At 41.3% G+C, this 15,436-nt stretch overlaps 1 protein-coding gene across 1 annotated transcript in view; it reads left to right on the forward strand.

Moving 5' to 3' along the window:
* LOC145348583 (ral guanine nucleotide dissociation stimulator-like 1) overlaps positions 1-15,436 on the forward strand; it is a 141,986-nt gene that overhangs the window by 93,670 nt on the left and 32,880 nt on the right. The window contains exons 25-29 of the mRNA XM_080196771.1: positions 2,253-2,285; positions 3,817-3,938; positions 6,201-6,290; positions 11,723-11,912; positions 13,408-13,788. Coding sequence (XP_080052897.1) covers positions 2,253-2,285; positions 3,817-3,938; positions 6,201-6,290; positions 11,723-11,912; positions 13,408-13,788 — 816 coding nt within the window. The remainder of the gene's footprint in view (positions 1-2,252; positions 2,286-3,816; positions 3,939-6,200; positions 6,291-11,722; positions 11,913-13,407; positions 13,789-15,436) is intronic.

Raw genomic sequence — 15,436 nt, forward strand, 5'->3', positions numbered from 1 at the left:
GTATTTAGTCTCTCTTCATAGTCCAACCCCTTCATCTCCGGTATCAGCCTAGTGAACCTCCTCTGCACTCTCTCCAAGGCCAAAATATCCTTGCGCAAATGCGGCGACCAAAACTGCACACTGTACTCCAGCTGCGGCCTCACCAGTGCCCTGTACAGTTGCAGCAAGACCTCCCTGCTTTTATATTCTATCCCCCTCGCTATAAAGGCCAGCATTCCATTTGCCTCTTTGATCACCTGCTGCACCTGCAGACTGGGTTTTTGTGACTCATGCACAAGGACCCCCAGGTCCCTCTGCACCATAGCATGCTGCAGCTTTTCACCCTTTAAATAGTAATCCCTCCTACTATTATTTCTGCCAAAGTGGATAACCTCACACTTGCTGACATTGTACTCCATCTGCCAGGTCCTTGCCCACTCACTCAGCCTATCCAGATCCCTCTGCAGCCTTTCCACACCCTCCGCGCAATTTGCTTTTCCACTTATCTTCATGTCATCAGCAAATTTCGTCACCCTACACTCAGCCCCCTCCTCCAGATCATCTATATAAATGGTAAATAGCTGAGGCCCCAGCACCGATCCCTGCGGCACTGCACTAGTCACCAACCGCCAATCAGAATAGCACCCATTGATACCAACTCTCTGCCTCCTATTAGACAACCAATCCTCTATCCACGCTAACATCTTACCCCCAACTCCATGCACCCTAACCTTCTGAAGCAACTTTTTGTGAGGCACCTTATCAAACGCCTTTTGAAACACCACATCCACTGGTTACCCTCTGTCTACCTCACTAGTCACTTCCTCATAGAAATCCAATAAATTCGTCAAACGTGACTTTCCCTTAACGAATCCATGCTGCGTCTGCTCTATCAAACCACTCCTTTCCAGGTGCCTTGCTATTTCTTCTTTGATGACGGATTGAAGCATTTTTCCAATTACAGACGTTAAACTAACCGGCCTATAATTCCCTGCCTTTTGTCTGCTACCTTTTTTAAATAGCGGCGTAACATTTGCCGTTTTCCAATCTTCCAGCACTTCCCCGGAATCCAGCAAATTTTGGTAAATAATCACTAAGGCACCCACTATCACCTCTGCCATTTCCTTCAGAACTTTGGGATGCATTCCATCCAGTCCTGGGGACTTGTCCACCATCAGTCCCGTTAGTCTATCAAGCACTATCTCTCTAGTGACAGTAATCGCATTCAGGCCTTAACTCCTACCGTCCTTCTATCTTTAATATCCGGCAAACTATTCGCGTCCTCCTCCGTGAAGACCGAGGCAAAAAACTTATTTAAGGCCTCAGCCATTTCCTCATCTCCCACCACTAAGTCCCCCCTCTCATCCTCTAAGGGTCGAACATTCACTCTAGCCAGCCTCCTTTACAACATGTTGAGATTTTTTCTTTGCTATGATTACAGTTGTAGTGCAAGTTGCTTGGAGATGGGAATCAAAATGACAATGAAAGAATTAGTGAGACGAATGAATGAAGCACATTAAAGACAGTACATGCACGGCTTTGATTTGATGCTTTGTACTATGGATCAATCACTTGGCGATTTGCATGCAGCTTATTCACAAAGCAGCCAGTTGTGTGTAGCCCGATTTATTTTGTAGCCTAAAAATGTTATATAAATTGCACACCTTTTATTTGCGCAGGTAAGATTCTGTTAATTGGACATTGTTTTCCATTGCATTCTAAACTTTAAGTTTATTAATGTCACAAATAGGCTTACGATAATACGGCAATAAAGTTACTGTGAAAATACCCCAATCGCCACACTCTGGCACCTGTTCGGTTCCACTGAGGGAGAATTTAACCTGACCCAAGCAGCTAACCAGCATGTCTTTCAGACTCTGGGAGAAAACCAGAGCACCTGGAGGAGACCCATGCAGAGAGGGGGAGAACATGCAAACTCCCCACAGTGACCCAAGCCGGGAATTAAACCCAGGTCCCTGGTGCTATGAGACAGCAGCGCTTGCCACTATCTCCCCTAGCTTGCCTACTTGTATAATAAACTTGGTGTTTACAAATTTGACTGTAGTAGAGGATTCTGTATAATTTTGCAAAATAATGACCTGTCAGTGCAATGCATTTATTTGTGTTGTACACAGCTACATTTTAATTTGGAGCCAGGTTTACAGGACTTGGATTTCACTCCTAAGTATCCTTTCAAGTTCACAATCTTGTAGTGTGATCTGACTGTTCGACAAGTCAAATTAATTTTTGCTGTTCTTGTTTGTCTCATATAGAATGGTTTGATCAACTTTGAGAAGAGACGGAAGGTTAGTATAAATTATTGCACCAAGCAAAACTTCGACAGTTGTATTTGGGGGGGATGGGGAGCATGCCTCTGTTATTGGGTTTGGAAGCAGAAATCCAAAACTCCAGGTCTGAAACATAAAAGTCACTAAAAATTGGATGAAGGAGGAACTTGACATGGTTGTCTTTCCGAGAAAGCGAAATGCATGGAAAAGGAATAAGAGAATGTTTGCAGTCTGATGAAGACAGGAGAGGCATAAATGCCAGCGCACAACCAGTTGGGCCAAATAGCCTATGTCTGTGCTGTTAATTTGAGTAAGAAGTCTCACAACACCAGGTTAAAGTCCAACCAGTTTATTTGACAGTAAACCCACAAGTTTTTGGGGTTTGCCCCTTCGTCAGGTGAGTACATAGAACATAGAACATTACAGCGCAGAACAGGCCCTTCGGCCCACGATGTTGCGCCGACCAGCTTTTTAAAAAAAAACACTAACCCACTAATCTAAACCAATCCCATTTCATCCATAAACCTATCCACAGATCTCTTAAACGCCCCCAAACTAGGCGCATTTACAACTGCAGCTGGCAGGGCATTCCAGTCCCTCACCACCCTCTGGGTAAAGAACCTACCCCTGACATCAGTCCTATAACTACCCCCCCTTAATTTAAAGCCGTGCCCCCTCGTGCTAGCTTTCTCCATCCTAGGAAAAAGGCTATCACTATCCACCCTGTCTAAACCTCTAATCATCTTATATGTTTCAATAAGGTCCCCTCTTAGCTGCCTTCTTTCCAGTGAAAACAACCCCAAATCTCTCAGTCTCTCCTCATAGGATCTCCCCTCCATACCAGGCAACATCCTGGTAAACCTCCTCTGCACCCTCTCCAAAGCCTCTACATCCTTCCTGTAATGTGGGGACCAGAACTGCACACAATACTCCAAGTGCGGCCGCACCAGAGTTGTGTACAGTTGCATCATGACGCTGCGACTCCTAAATTCAATCCCCCTACCAATAAACGCCAAGACACCATATGCCTTCTTAACAACCTTATCTACTTGATTCCCAACTTTCAGGGATCTATGTACACATACACCTAGATCCCTCTGCTCCTCCACACTATTCAAAGTCCTCCCGTTAGCCCTATACTCAACACATCTGTTATTCCTACCGAAATGAATTACCTCACACTTCTCCACATTAAACTCCATCCGCCACCTCGCGGCCCAGCTCTGCAACCTTTCTAAGTCACCCTGCAAACTATGACACCCTTCCTCACAATCTACCACACCTCCGACTTTGGTGTCATCAGCAAATTTACTAATCCACCCAACTATACCCTCATCCAGATCATTAATAAAAATTACAATTAGAAAGTACTGGTCTCAAACAGAGCATATAAAAGGCACGCACAGTTTCACTATGCATCAAATCTAGCAAACAAAATGTTTTAAAATAGTTTTGGCACTATTCTAAAATCAATGACTCCGGTAAAGCAGCAGCAATTATAGTAGCTTTAAATCTCAACTTCCAATGTTTCTTTCCATGTTCTTTTTAGGAATTTGAGGTAATAGCACAAATTAAACTGTTACAGTCTGCTTGCAACAATTACAGCATCAATCCAGTCCAGAAGTTTTTAAAATGCTTTCACGGTCAACAATACTTGACTGACAAAGAAAGGTAAGAGGGTATTGCAAGCATGTGCTGATCAAACCGTCAATGATTGTATAATCTTCCACCATTAGTGAGCTTGACAGTTCCCTGTTATAAATAGTTTTGTGATGGGAACCATACAGCACACAAGTTCATTCAGCCCATCTTGTTTGTGCCTGCTCAAAGATTTTTTTAAAAAAATAGCCGCCTGTTCTAATCCCACATTTTAGCAACTGGTCCGTAGCCTAACTAATTTAAAAAGGTACCAGGCTTATAACCTGAAAGTATCTGCCTCTACCAAAGAGAATTCAAACACTCACCATGCTCTAGGTGGAGAAGTCCATCTATCAATCACCTTAAATCTGTGCCCCCTGGTAATTGACCTCTCCGTTAGGGGGAGCTGGGCTTTCCTTGTAGCCTCAATTTTCAAGCTCTGACAACATTCTTGTAAATTTCCTCTACTCCAGAGGAATTATGTTGTTCCTGTAACATGGCAGCCAGGACGGTACATAATTCGAGTTGTGGCCTAACTGGTGTTTTATATGGGTTCCAGCATTACATCCCTGTTTTTGCAATCTATATCTTGTCCAATAACAGAAATATTCCATATGCCTTCTGTATCATAACCATCTGTATTGCCACCTTCAGCGACCCGTGGGATGGACTCCGAGGTATTGCATTTCATCTACCCCTCCCGTTTATTTCCTATTCCCTTGCATCAACTTGCACTTCAAGTTCAATTCCATTTGCCAGTTTGTCCACTCACTCAACCAAATCATTTTGGGTAGATGCACAAACACTGCTATCATATTCATGTCTTTATATCAGTATATAGTAACATGCACCAAACGAATAAGCCAATAGTTATAGGAAAAAATGAGACCCTGATTCAGAAACCATGTTTTGAGTTTCTACTTTGAACACATCTGCTGGTCCAGATGTAAACTGTGCTACTTTCTGAAGTTTCTGCTCAAACATGTTTGTGCACCACTGACTTTTATCGCACACAATTGGCCAGCATTTTGGAAAGTGATTTTTTTGTTTAAATTTATACAAAATATTTGCCTCAAAGTATTCCTTGATGTACTGCTGTTTCATTAATTATCTCAAAAACCCCAAAGTTTAATCAATATCTCATCCTCTTCCTGGGATTTGAAATAATTGAAATGGACTTGTAGAAAGCTTTTATATAGTTGCATTGAATTGCAACAGTTGGCTTCTTAGTAAATGAACAAAAAATGAGCTTAAATATTCTTGCACCTTTTACACCACCTCAGGCTGCAGACAGACCTGCTAAGCCATTACCTGGAATGATTCATTTGAGCTGGGAGTATGGCCATTTTGTGGGTGGGGGAAGCTTTTACTATTTTCCTTTTTGGAATGGATTGGTTGATTTTGGGAAGATTGCACTCGAAACATTGGCAGCACAAACTTTTGCCCTTTTAATGTTTTGTCTGTTCCCATCATTGCCAGTCAACAAGATCTGCTCCTCACTTTGGTATCTGTACTCCTAGCACATGAGTGTTAGTCACTCAGTGAATGATGGACCAACTCCTTGCATTAACAATGAGTAGCTGCCCACCATCAGCTGTGTGCACTCATGGGTCAGTTTAACTCAGTTGGCTAGATGGCTGGTTAGTGATGCAGAGCAACAGCAACAGATCAGGTCCAATTCCGATATTAGCTGAGGTCAGTAATGAAGTCCTTGCCTTCTCAACCTTGCCTGTTGCCCGAGGTGTGGTAATCCTCTGGTTAAATCACCACCAGTCAATACTCTCCATCCAAGGGGAAAGTAGTCTTTGGTCATCTGGGACTATGTCGACTTTACCTTCATGTGAAAATACAGATAAGGCCAGGAACTGCTGGTGATTTTGCAGCCTAATGCTAACTAGTGCACTTACTATTGCTTTATTCTCCTGTACCTCATGTTCAGGTTGGAAGATTTTGTTCCCTTCAGTGTGTCCCACAAAAAGGCTACGATGGTAATGGTGGCTGTCTTCTAAGAATGTCTGACACATGAAGTTAAATTCATTTCCATCTGCATTTCATGCAGTACAAAAGACTGCAGTTCCAGTAGCGAGAACCAGCAGTTAATCATTAATCAAAGTTCAGTGTTCTCCTGCCTGAAAATAATTGCCTTTTGGAAGCAAATTAATCATTTGTGCAATTATTTTGTTTGTACAAATGAGTTTTTCAAAATATTAAGTTAATGAATATTGAATATTAAGCAAAGACATCACTTTTTTTAAATGGACCTTGTGTGAAATATGTTTATCTGCCATCCTGCAGCTATCGTGTGTCCTGTGAGCCAGAGGCAACTCCTGATGTTAGATCCACATCACCAAAACCCAGAAAGCGTATAGCGAAATGCCTCAGCCTGTAAGTATCATAAACAGAGAAGGTATCTCATCTGGTTGCTTTCTTTGTAATAAGCACCAATAGACAGACATGATGTGCATCAGCTACACCATGAATGTATATTTTAATTTGTGGCCAATATTGTTATACTGGAGTGTGAAGATTCGGTGGTTGATAAAATTTAGTTTGAGATAATGTGATAACCGTTGGGGGTTGTTTTCGCATCGAGCCTATATCTGTTGTCGATTAATTGACAGAGGCTGATTGCTAATGACTAATCAATGACTTCATTATCATTGTATCATTTGATTGGACCAGATAGCCTTGCCTAGCAATTCCTATGTATCAAATGATAGCCAGTGTATGAATGGCTGGACCTTTTCAAATTTGCACTGAGAGGAGGAATCTCAAAAATGGATTAAAACGAAACGGCTTTGAGCATAGTTGTGTACCTACATAATAAAAACTGAATTTAGTTGATTATTTGAGTGCAAATCCAATCTACATTCCATGTTCTTTAAAGTTTACTGTTATGCGGATCCGCAAACAGCAAAACAAATCAATCTGCAACTCTATCACTGGTGATTCATGTTTGAAGATCAAATATACAAATTAACATGCAAGTGTGTGTGCATCAAGATTACAAAGATATTTTGTTCTCAGATTGTCCCTGTCGCAGTAAAGCACCATCTTTTATTTATCTCCACATGGGCAAGGACTAAACAATGTGGAGGTTGAGGGAGAATCATTCCTTCCTACTGTGTTGTACCTTGCAAATTGTCTGTATTGCAAATTGTGATTGTTTTGGTCATAGAGAATATTGAAGTCAAGGCAGAGAAACATATATTGATTGCCTGGTATATCATCTTTCAATATAATTGGGTTGGCTTTAGTTGCATGTTATAAGTTCATAAGATATAGGAGCAGAATTAGACTCTTCGGCCCATTGAGTCTACTCCGCCGTTCAATCACCCTTCAACCCATTGCCAATTAAAAATCTGTCTAACTCCTCAAATTTACTCACTGTCCCAGCATTCACTGCACTTTGGGGTAGCAAATTCCACAGATTCACAACCCTTTGTGAGAAGTAGTTTCTCTTCAACTGTTTTAAATTTGCTACCTCTTATCCTAAGACTGTAACCTCTCATCCTAGAATGCCCCACAAGAGGAAGCATCTCTTCCATATCTACTTTATCCAAACCTTTTATCATCTTGTATACATAAGAACATAAGAAATAGGAGCAGGAGTAGGCCATCCAGCCCTTCCTCTTGACCTCCCCTCATTCCTCTCAACCTCTCCTCATTCTTCTAAATTCCAGAGAGTATAGGCCTAAACTGTTTAATCTCTCTTCATTCAGTAAGCCCCTCGTCTCTAGAATCGATCTAGTGAACAACCTCTGAACTGCCTCCAATGCCACTACGTTTTTCCTCCAATAAGGAGACCAAAACAGTGCAGAGTACTCCAGGTGTAGTTTCACCAATGCCTTGTATAGTTGCAACAACACTTCCTTATCTTTATTCTATTCCTTTAGCTATAAATGGCAACATTCCATTTGCTTTCTTTATTGTCTGCTGTACCTGCATGCTAATTTTCTGTGATTCATGAATGGGATATCCCAGATCTCTCTGCATCAGAGCACCCTGAAGTCTCTCCCCATTTAGGTAATAGGTCACCTTCCCGTTTTTCTGACCAAAATGCACGACCTCGCACTTGTACACATTCAACTCCATGTGCCACATTTTAGCCCACTCTCCTAACCCATCTGTAACCATTTAAGGTTCTTTCTTCCTCATTGCAATTTACTGTCACACCTATTTTTGTGTCATCTGCAAATTCGGCTATTGAGCCTTTGATGCCTGTATTATGTTGGTTATTGTAGCTTAGTTGTTGTCACGCTCCAAGAACCAGAATGAACACTCTTTATTTGATGTCACAGGTTCTAAACTGTCTTTTCTTGCTTCCCCTATAATACTTAATGCCTATTGTCAACTCCAGGCACCTGTAGTGCTAAATCATTTTTGTTTGCATCCAGCCATCTGTGTCACACAGCAGCTATTTTGGTATTTATACTTATTTCCATGGACCAAGCTGCAGGGAATGAAAAATTGGAGCAGCCAATGGGCATATTCAGTTATTCCCACTGTTGCAGATCCTTGAAGCAAATTATTGACTAATGCTGTGAGTGCCTGTTCAGAAGTTCTGAACAATTTTGGCTGTTGCTTTCTTTAACTAATGACATACTGAACAAGGCCCACTACATTTGCCAACAGTTTTGTGCAACAGCATTAACTGTCAGTTAGATGTTTTGTGTTTTGCCTATTTGGTCCTATCATGCCAGAACACTGCCATAACTGTTGTCGTTGAGCTTTTCACAATATTGCATTTGGAACCTTTTAGGAATGGGTCTCATTTTTGTTCTGCTTCATCTGGCTCTAGTAAGAACATGCTACTTATAGTGACAATTTTATTTCTCTGATTGTCTAATGGCAGATGGCATTGATTCCTATTAAAATTAATTGCGTTCATGTGGCTTATTTGTTAGCCTTGACTCAGCCCAGTCAGAGAACTAAATTCAAGTTTCATTCAAAAGATTTAAGCGTATAATCTCGCTGATTTTTCTCAGTGCAATGCTCGACAAGGTGCTGCTCTGTCAGAAGTGCAGTTTCAGATGAGACTTTTACACAGGAGGTCCCCATCTACTCTCTCAAATGTGAAGGATCCAATGGTACTCTTCAAGGAGCAGCTGAGGACTTTTTATCAACATATATCATTCCTCCAACATAAACAATATTAATTGATGTCCTTGGGATCCTGTACACTGCCATGTTTTCTACAGTGTGACACTGACTATACAGTCTAATTGCTTATTTGACATGAGTTCACAGATGAGAGAGAGCCTCTTAAAGCTTGACTACATCTGACTGTCTACATCCTGCACTTCAACTGTGACTCCCATCATGCTGATCCACTGCTAATTCAGGTTGAACTCAGATCCACAATATCACAGAACCCAGTTTCACCTCCTAGACATTAAACTATAGGATCCGCTACAATTAAGCAATTAACTACTTGAGCCTGAGTTCTGCTGTTTAGTAAGGTCATTGCTGATTTGTGATCAAACTCTTCCCTCCCCCACCCCCCTCACCTTTGGCATGATCCAGCATCAACCCTCATTTTGAGATGAGTGGGGTCAAAGCTTATGGGGAGAAAAAAGGATTAGGTTGATCAGCCATGATTGTGATGAATGGCAGAGCAGGCATGAAGGGCCAAATGGCCTCTTCCTGCTCCTATCTTCTATGTTTCTGTTTGAATGAGATTTCCAAATTTTGTCTTCCTTTCCATATGAAAGTGTTTCCTAATTTCACTCCTGACAGATCTGACTCTAATTTTTAGGCAGTCTGAACTTCTTCAAACAACAAAAATACTACTTTGTCTACCTCACAGTTCCCCTTTAAACTTTGATCAAATCATTTGATTGTATAAATACAAGGAAATATAGCCCTGGCTTTTATAATTGCAAATATGAGGACACCAGGCATTAAGGCTCATTTTGAGTTAGCCACTTATGGTACAGAAGGAGACCATTTGGCTTGAGTCTGTTCGAAGTTTTATATTTACACATGTTGTGCATCACTACAACCGTCACCAACATTACATGTAAAATGTACCTCCTCTACCACTGAAGTCCTCATTCATGCTTTTGTCACTTTTTCAGATGCCTTAACCCCTTGTACTATGTGATCCCTGAACTTTATCTCATTCAAAATCTGTTGCTTGTTTTCTGATTCCTTTTGAATCATACTCTCACCAACCTCCACTGGTTTCCTATCCTACTTCCCGGAATCCTTCTGTTCCTTTGCCCGTACCTAGCTCTGTAATTTTCTCTGGCCCTGGGGGACCTGTACAGAGATTCTGCTGATTTGTTTCTGATCATCTTTGAATTCCATCCTCCCCTCCACATAACAATTGGCAAAAGACTCCTCGGCATGTTAGATCCTTCATCCTAAATTGTTCTGTGTGTGCCCACCATGAGCCTCCAGAAATCTTATCTGCCATCTGCCCGACTACAATGAAGTGCTTTGAAACATTTAACCACCATAAAGATGGGATGTAAATGCAAGTTCCTGTGTACATCCTTGTAAAAGTTTTTTGTGCAGTTTCTATCAAGTAAGTGATTTGCCCTTATTTTTTTCTGAAAGATGAATTTTATTAAGTACACATTGGGAAATTTTGTGCACTAAATATTTAATACCAGATTTTCACACAAGAGAGTAATAGCAGGGTTGGAATAATACACTGAAAAGTCTAGGCTGCAGTGTCATCTGAACACACAAAACAAAAAACCTCATGGATTTTTCCAGCAAAAGAGGGAAGATCTCCGCAGGAAGCAATTACTGCCCAGGGACTTCAGGGAGCAATTCTCCTACCTCCATCTCAGTGAGGAATTAATTATGCATCAGATCCACACTGCAAACTCCTCTCTCCCCACCACCACCACCCCCCACACGAAACCAGACATTCTGCAAAAAATAACCAGCTTTTTGGGGTCTGAGGATATTTAGCAGTAATTATTGAGATTATCATTAAAAAAAACTCATTCAACAAATAAACTTTTCAGGAGTTTTTGCACAGACTAATAGTATGAAGTTCACTAATTTGCATATAGATAACACTGCAATCTTGCAGAACCAATGGAGAACATAGGGTGACAGGCAATTCCTGGGTATTCTACACTGAGATTTGTCAGCTTCAGTGACTGGATTCTGTTTTGCTCTCCATCCAAAATCTGTTGTTTAAATATGACAAAACAAGCCCTTTGCTGTACATTGCATATAAGACAACCCTATTTTCTGGCTTCAAAAGTCATGGTTTTTCCATAACGCTTGTACTTTCAGTCCTATTGTGCTATGCTTATATTAGTGGCCTCAATTTTTCACCTAATAAATGCATTTTTGCTCCCTCCGATACATATAGTGCTGCACAAGAAATCAGACAGGCAATATGGGCTGTGTTGTGAAGATTTTATGCGGGTTTATAATGTAGTAGACCCCATGTGGTTAATGACAAAGAAGGCGACCACTGAGGCCGCACTGTTCACCTTTAGCTTTACCATACAAGTCAACCCTGTTTGGAAGAATTTTTCTAGGTTTCAAAGGACAACTCAGGCCAGAATTCTCTGATGTATGCCCTGCCACCACTGTCAGTGTCAACAGTGCTGAGGCAGCAGTGACCACTGCAACATGCCATTCATCTGTTCTTATTTCAATAAGTTGCATAATCAACCATGGGGTGGGAAAGAGTATGTACCTCTACTTCAAAATATGTCCATGTATTGGGCCATTGTTGGGTAACCAAGTGCCATTTTAATCAGCTGTAAACTCTTTCTGTAGAATGCAATGACTTTTAATAGTCTTTTAGTATTTTTACTGACCGATCCTTTTCCTTTGTGCAGCCTATTTCTAGGAAGAGATGTTAATGAGAATGGCACTTCAACTGAGTGCTCCGACCAGCCTAAACCCCCCGAGAGTGGGAATTCAGCAGAGAGCATCAAGTCGGTCAGCGTTTCATCAGATTCCAGCAGTTTGGAAAGTGAAGAGCCCTGCACTTCGTACGCTTACGCTCAAGAAGGACCCCAGAAAAAGGTGACAGAGGCATTTCTCACAAAACATATTGTGGGAGTTCTTTGTACTTTGTACTTTGATTATCAATGGGATACAAGGGTGCTCACCAACACCTAACCTGATCACTGGTTCTGCCTGCCCAAACGCAGCATGCCTTTCTTCATGGGCACATAATATCTGATTGAGCTAACACACCTCTTGGGAACAAGCTATCATCCTTAATTTGAATGTATTTAAGGTGACAGCCTCATAATTGGCTTCTGCCTGCAATATGCAACCCCAGATTACAGCACTGGTCAAAGTTTCAGATCTGCAGGTGAGACTTCAGTCTCAACAAAATTCAACCCATGTTGTTTATAAAGCCATCAGATGCCAGAAGATTTATAATTAACTGCATGGAATGCAAACTGATTTTGTTCATATGAAATAGGAGCTTCTTTTGCATTGATTTTATTAAATATGTACAGAGGCAGATCCACGTCACAGTAATAACCAATATCATGAATTTAAGTTTGAAACATCTTTGATAGCGCAGGCTGATTTTTATGGTAAAGTTAACACACGGGCTGTTGTGACCATAACAACTTCAAGTGTGTAGTCCACAAAAACAGCACTTTGGATCAAAATCTAACAAACTACTCCACCAATAGCAACAAAGCAATGCAGCTCTGCTTGTCCATCAGAGTCCCTCCTGACTGCCTGCTTTGTTTCTTTACTGCACTTGACCTTTAGTTATTCTTCAGCATATTCTCCAATGGTGAGTGATATTTCTTGGGAGATTATCAATGACCTGGATCGTCACTTTTAGTAGAATATGTTGATGACTTGTTCCTTGGAAATTTCAGTAATTCAGAAGTTTTAAAATACCCTCCCTCTTTATAGATTCTCCTTTTTCAGTCCTTGTATTCCATCTCTCCAATAATGTTACTGCATTGCCAGTACCCTGCATCTCAAGATCTGCATTAGAGTGATTTGGCTTTTAATTCCCTTCTATCTTTCTGTGCCTTCTTGTCTCCTTTTCTGGTGCTTTGCCCCACCTGCACAAAGCATCACCACTGGATGTATTTCATTTCAATCAGTGTCAGTGGGTGCTGCAAGTGAGTAACCAGGTGAGGCAGGCAGGATAACATTCCTGTGAGTATGGGAGTGCTCAACAGTGTGTAAACCAAAATCCCAAAGGGACTATTTGACGATTTAAGCATAGCTTAAATATCTGAATGTAATGGCCCACCGGGCACTTATACATATGTGCTAAATGATAACTGCCAATGTTGGCTTGGCAACTAGTAGACATTAGATGGTATCATTCATCAGCATAGATTTTTAGCTGGGAAGAATCACAAGGATTTCAGTATAACTACCTCGAAATTGTGCATTCCTCAAGGCCAAACTGTTGTGTCCGCAATGCCCCCTCTTCTGAGGGAATGGCAGAAAGTTTGTGTCCAAATAGATGTAACGGGGAAGAAGGACCTGTCTGAAATATAATCATTGGCAATTTTTTTCTAAAATAATTCAGCAGTCATCTGAATCCCTCTCTTCTGCGGACACCTCCTCCTCCTCGGGAATTACATTCCGAGTATCGCCGCCGCCAGTATCGCCGCCGCCACCATCGCCAGCATCGTCAATATCGCCATCGCCGGAATCGTTGCCGGCAGGATTGTGGCTGCCAGGATTGTGGCTACCAGGATCGCGGCTGCCAGGATCATGGCCGCCAGTATCGTGGCCGCCAGTAGCATGGCCCTCAGTATCACTGCCAGTTCCCAACCCTACCATGGTTCACAACCATTTTGCCTCAGTCACTTCCTACAATGCAGGTCCCATGCTCGACAAGCCGAATGAAGACAGCTGTATCATCTGGGTCAGCCTAGAGAATGACGATGGAAATCTATACAAAAGCGTTTGGTAAGTATGTGGATTGTTTTCTTTATTCATGTTCATGCTGTATAAAGGTTGTTAATTTCTTCCAGTAAAGACATAAATGCAAAAGGACATTTATCTTTGAGGGCAAAAACTGGCCTCGGAACCATTTGTTACCGCACAGTCATACTCAAGATGACTTGTGTGACTGTGACCAGTGCTACTTCACTGTCTACTTTCCATGTCACTGAAGCTTTTGATTCCTGTGCACTCTGACCATTTCAGCTTTTTCATAGAATGTTGTCGCATTTTGTGTGAGTTTGGAGCCTTTTTTTAAATGTCCTTATTCATTAACAATACAGAACACAACAAGATGTAGCACTTTAATATGTTTATTTAAGGGGTGAGCTGTGATTAATTTGTACTATTTCCTCACCCCTTGTGCAACAATGCAGTTAAGAGATACAAATTGAAATCTAAGTCACTTGATTACCGCATGACTAACTATGGGTAGCTCCAGTCCTCCTGTTGGCTAATTGACTAATTTTTGCCAGGCATTCCTTTGGGGCTTGCATGGAATTTAAAAGGATAGAGAATAGAAGAGAGCAAAGCAAAAATGGAGGTGGTGAAAGGGTACAATTTAATTACCAATGATAATTGTTTAATCACACTGCTTTTATCTCTTAACCAATTTTGTATCCATGTTGCCACTGCTTCTTTCATCCCAGTGGCTTCAATGTTGCTTGTACTGTGCAGTACTTTAGCAAACATCTTTTTGAAAATCTTAAGTACCTCACCTATCTTCGTACTAATCCTCTAGTCACTCAAATAATTTAGTGAAGTTAGTCAAACAGATACATGCAGCTGTCATTTGACACATTTTTTCCTAAACGATGAAGATGGCAATTAACTATATCAAACAGATATGCAATCTCCAGATCTGATTGGAGGAATTTAGCCTATCATCTTCATTTGGACTGAGACATTTCGGGTGTGTACAAACAATTAATTATACATATTAGTTGTGGACATACCTCGTGTCTGATATTGCACCCAAGACGAGACAACCATTAGAAGTTGAAACTATTTCAATTCTGCTGCTGTTCAGGGCAGTCTTCCTGACCCAGTTTGGTTGAGCTATTGTAGAAATTATTTTTCACTTGAGATTGAATAAAGTCAACAAATTAAATTATTGTTTCAAACTGAAAATTTGCAATGCAGCATGCCTCATGAATGCTGAAAGGAATTGCCCCATTTAAGGTTTACTAGATTGGACTTGTAATCAGTATTGCCATAAATGTACAGAGACTGGGTTAGTTAAAATCTACTTCCTTTGAGAAAGAACATAAGAACATAAGAAATAGGAGCAGGAGTAGGCCATCTCGCCCTTCAAGCCTGCCCCGCCATTCAATAAGATCACGGCTGATCTGAAGTGGATCAGTTCCACTTTCCTGCTTTGTCCCCATAACCCTTAATTATCAGAAACCTATCTACCCGTGACTTAAATATATTTAGCAAGGTAGCCTCCACCACTTCAACGGGCGGAGAATTCCAGAGATTCACCGCCCTTTGAGTGAAGAAGTTCCTCCTCAACTCTGATCTAAACTGCTCCCCCCCTTATCTTGAGGTCCTCTAGTCCTGTTATCCTTTCTAAGCGGGAAGAATCTCTCTACCTCTACCCTATCCAT

Source organism: Carcharhinus amblyrhynchos, chromosome 9 (assembly GCF_965287045.1).
Source record: "Carcharhinus amblyrhynchos chromosome 9, sCarAmb.v2.hapA, whole genome shotgun sequence".
Classification (NCBI taxonomy): Eukaryota; Metazoa; Chordata; class Chondrichthyes; order Carcharhiniformes; family Carcharhinidae; genus Carcharhinus; species Carcharhinus amblyrhynchos.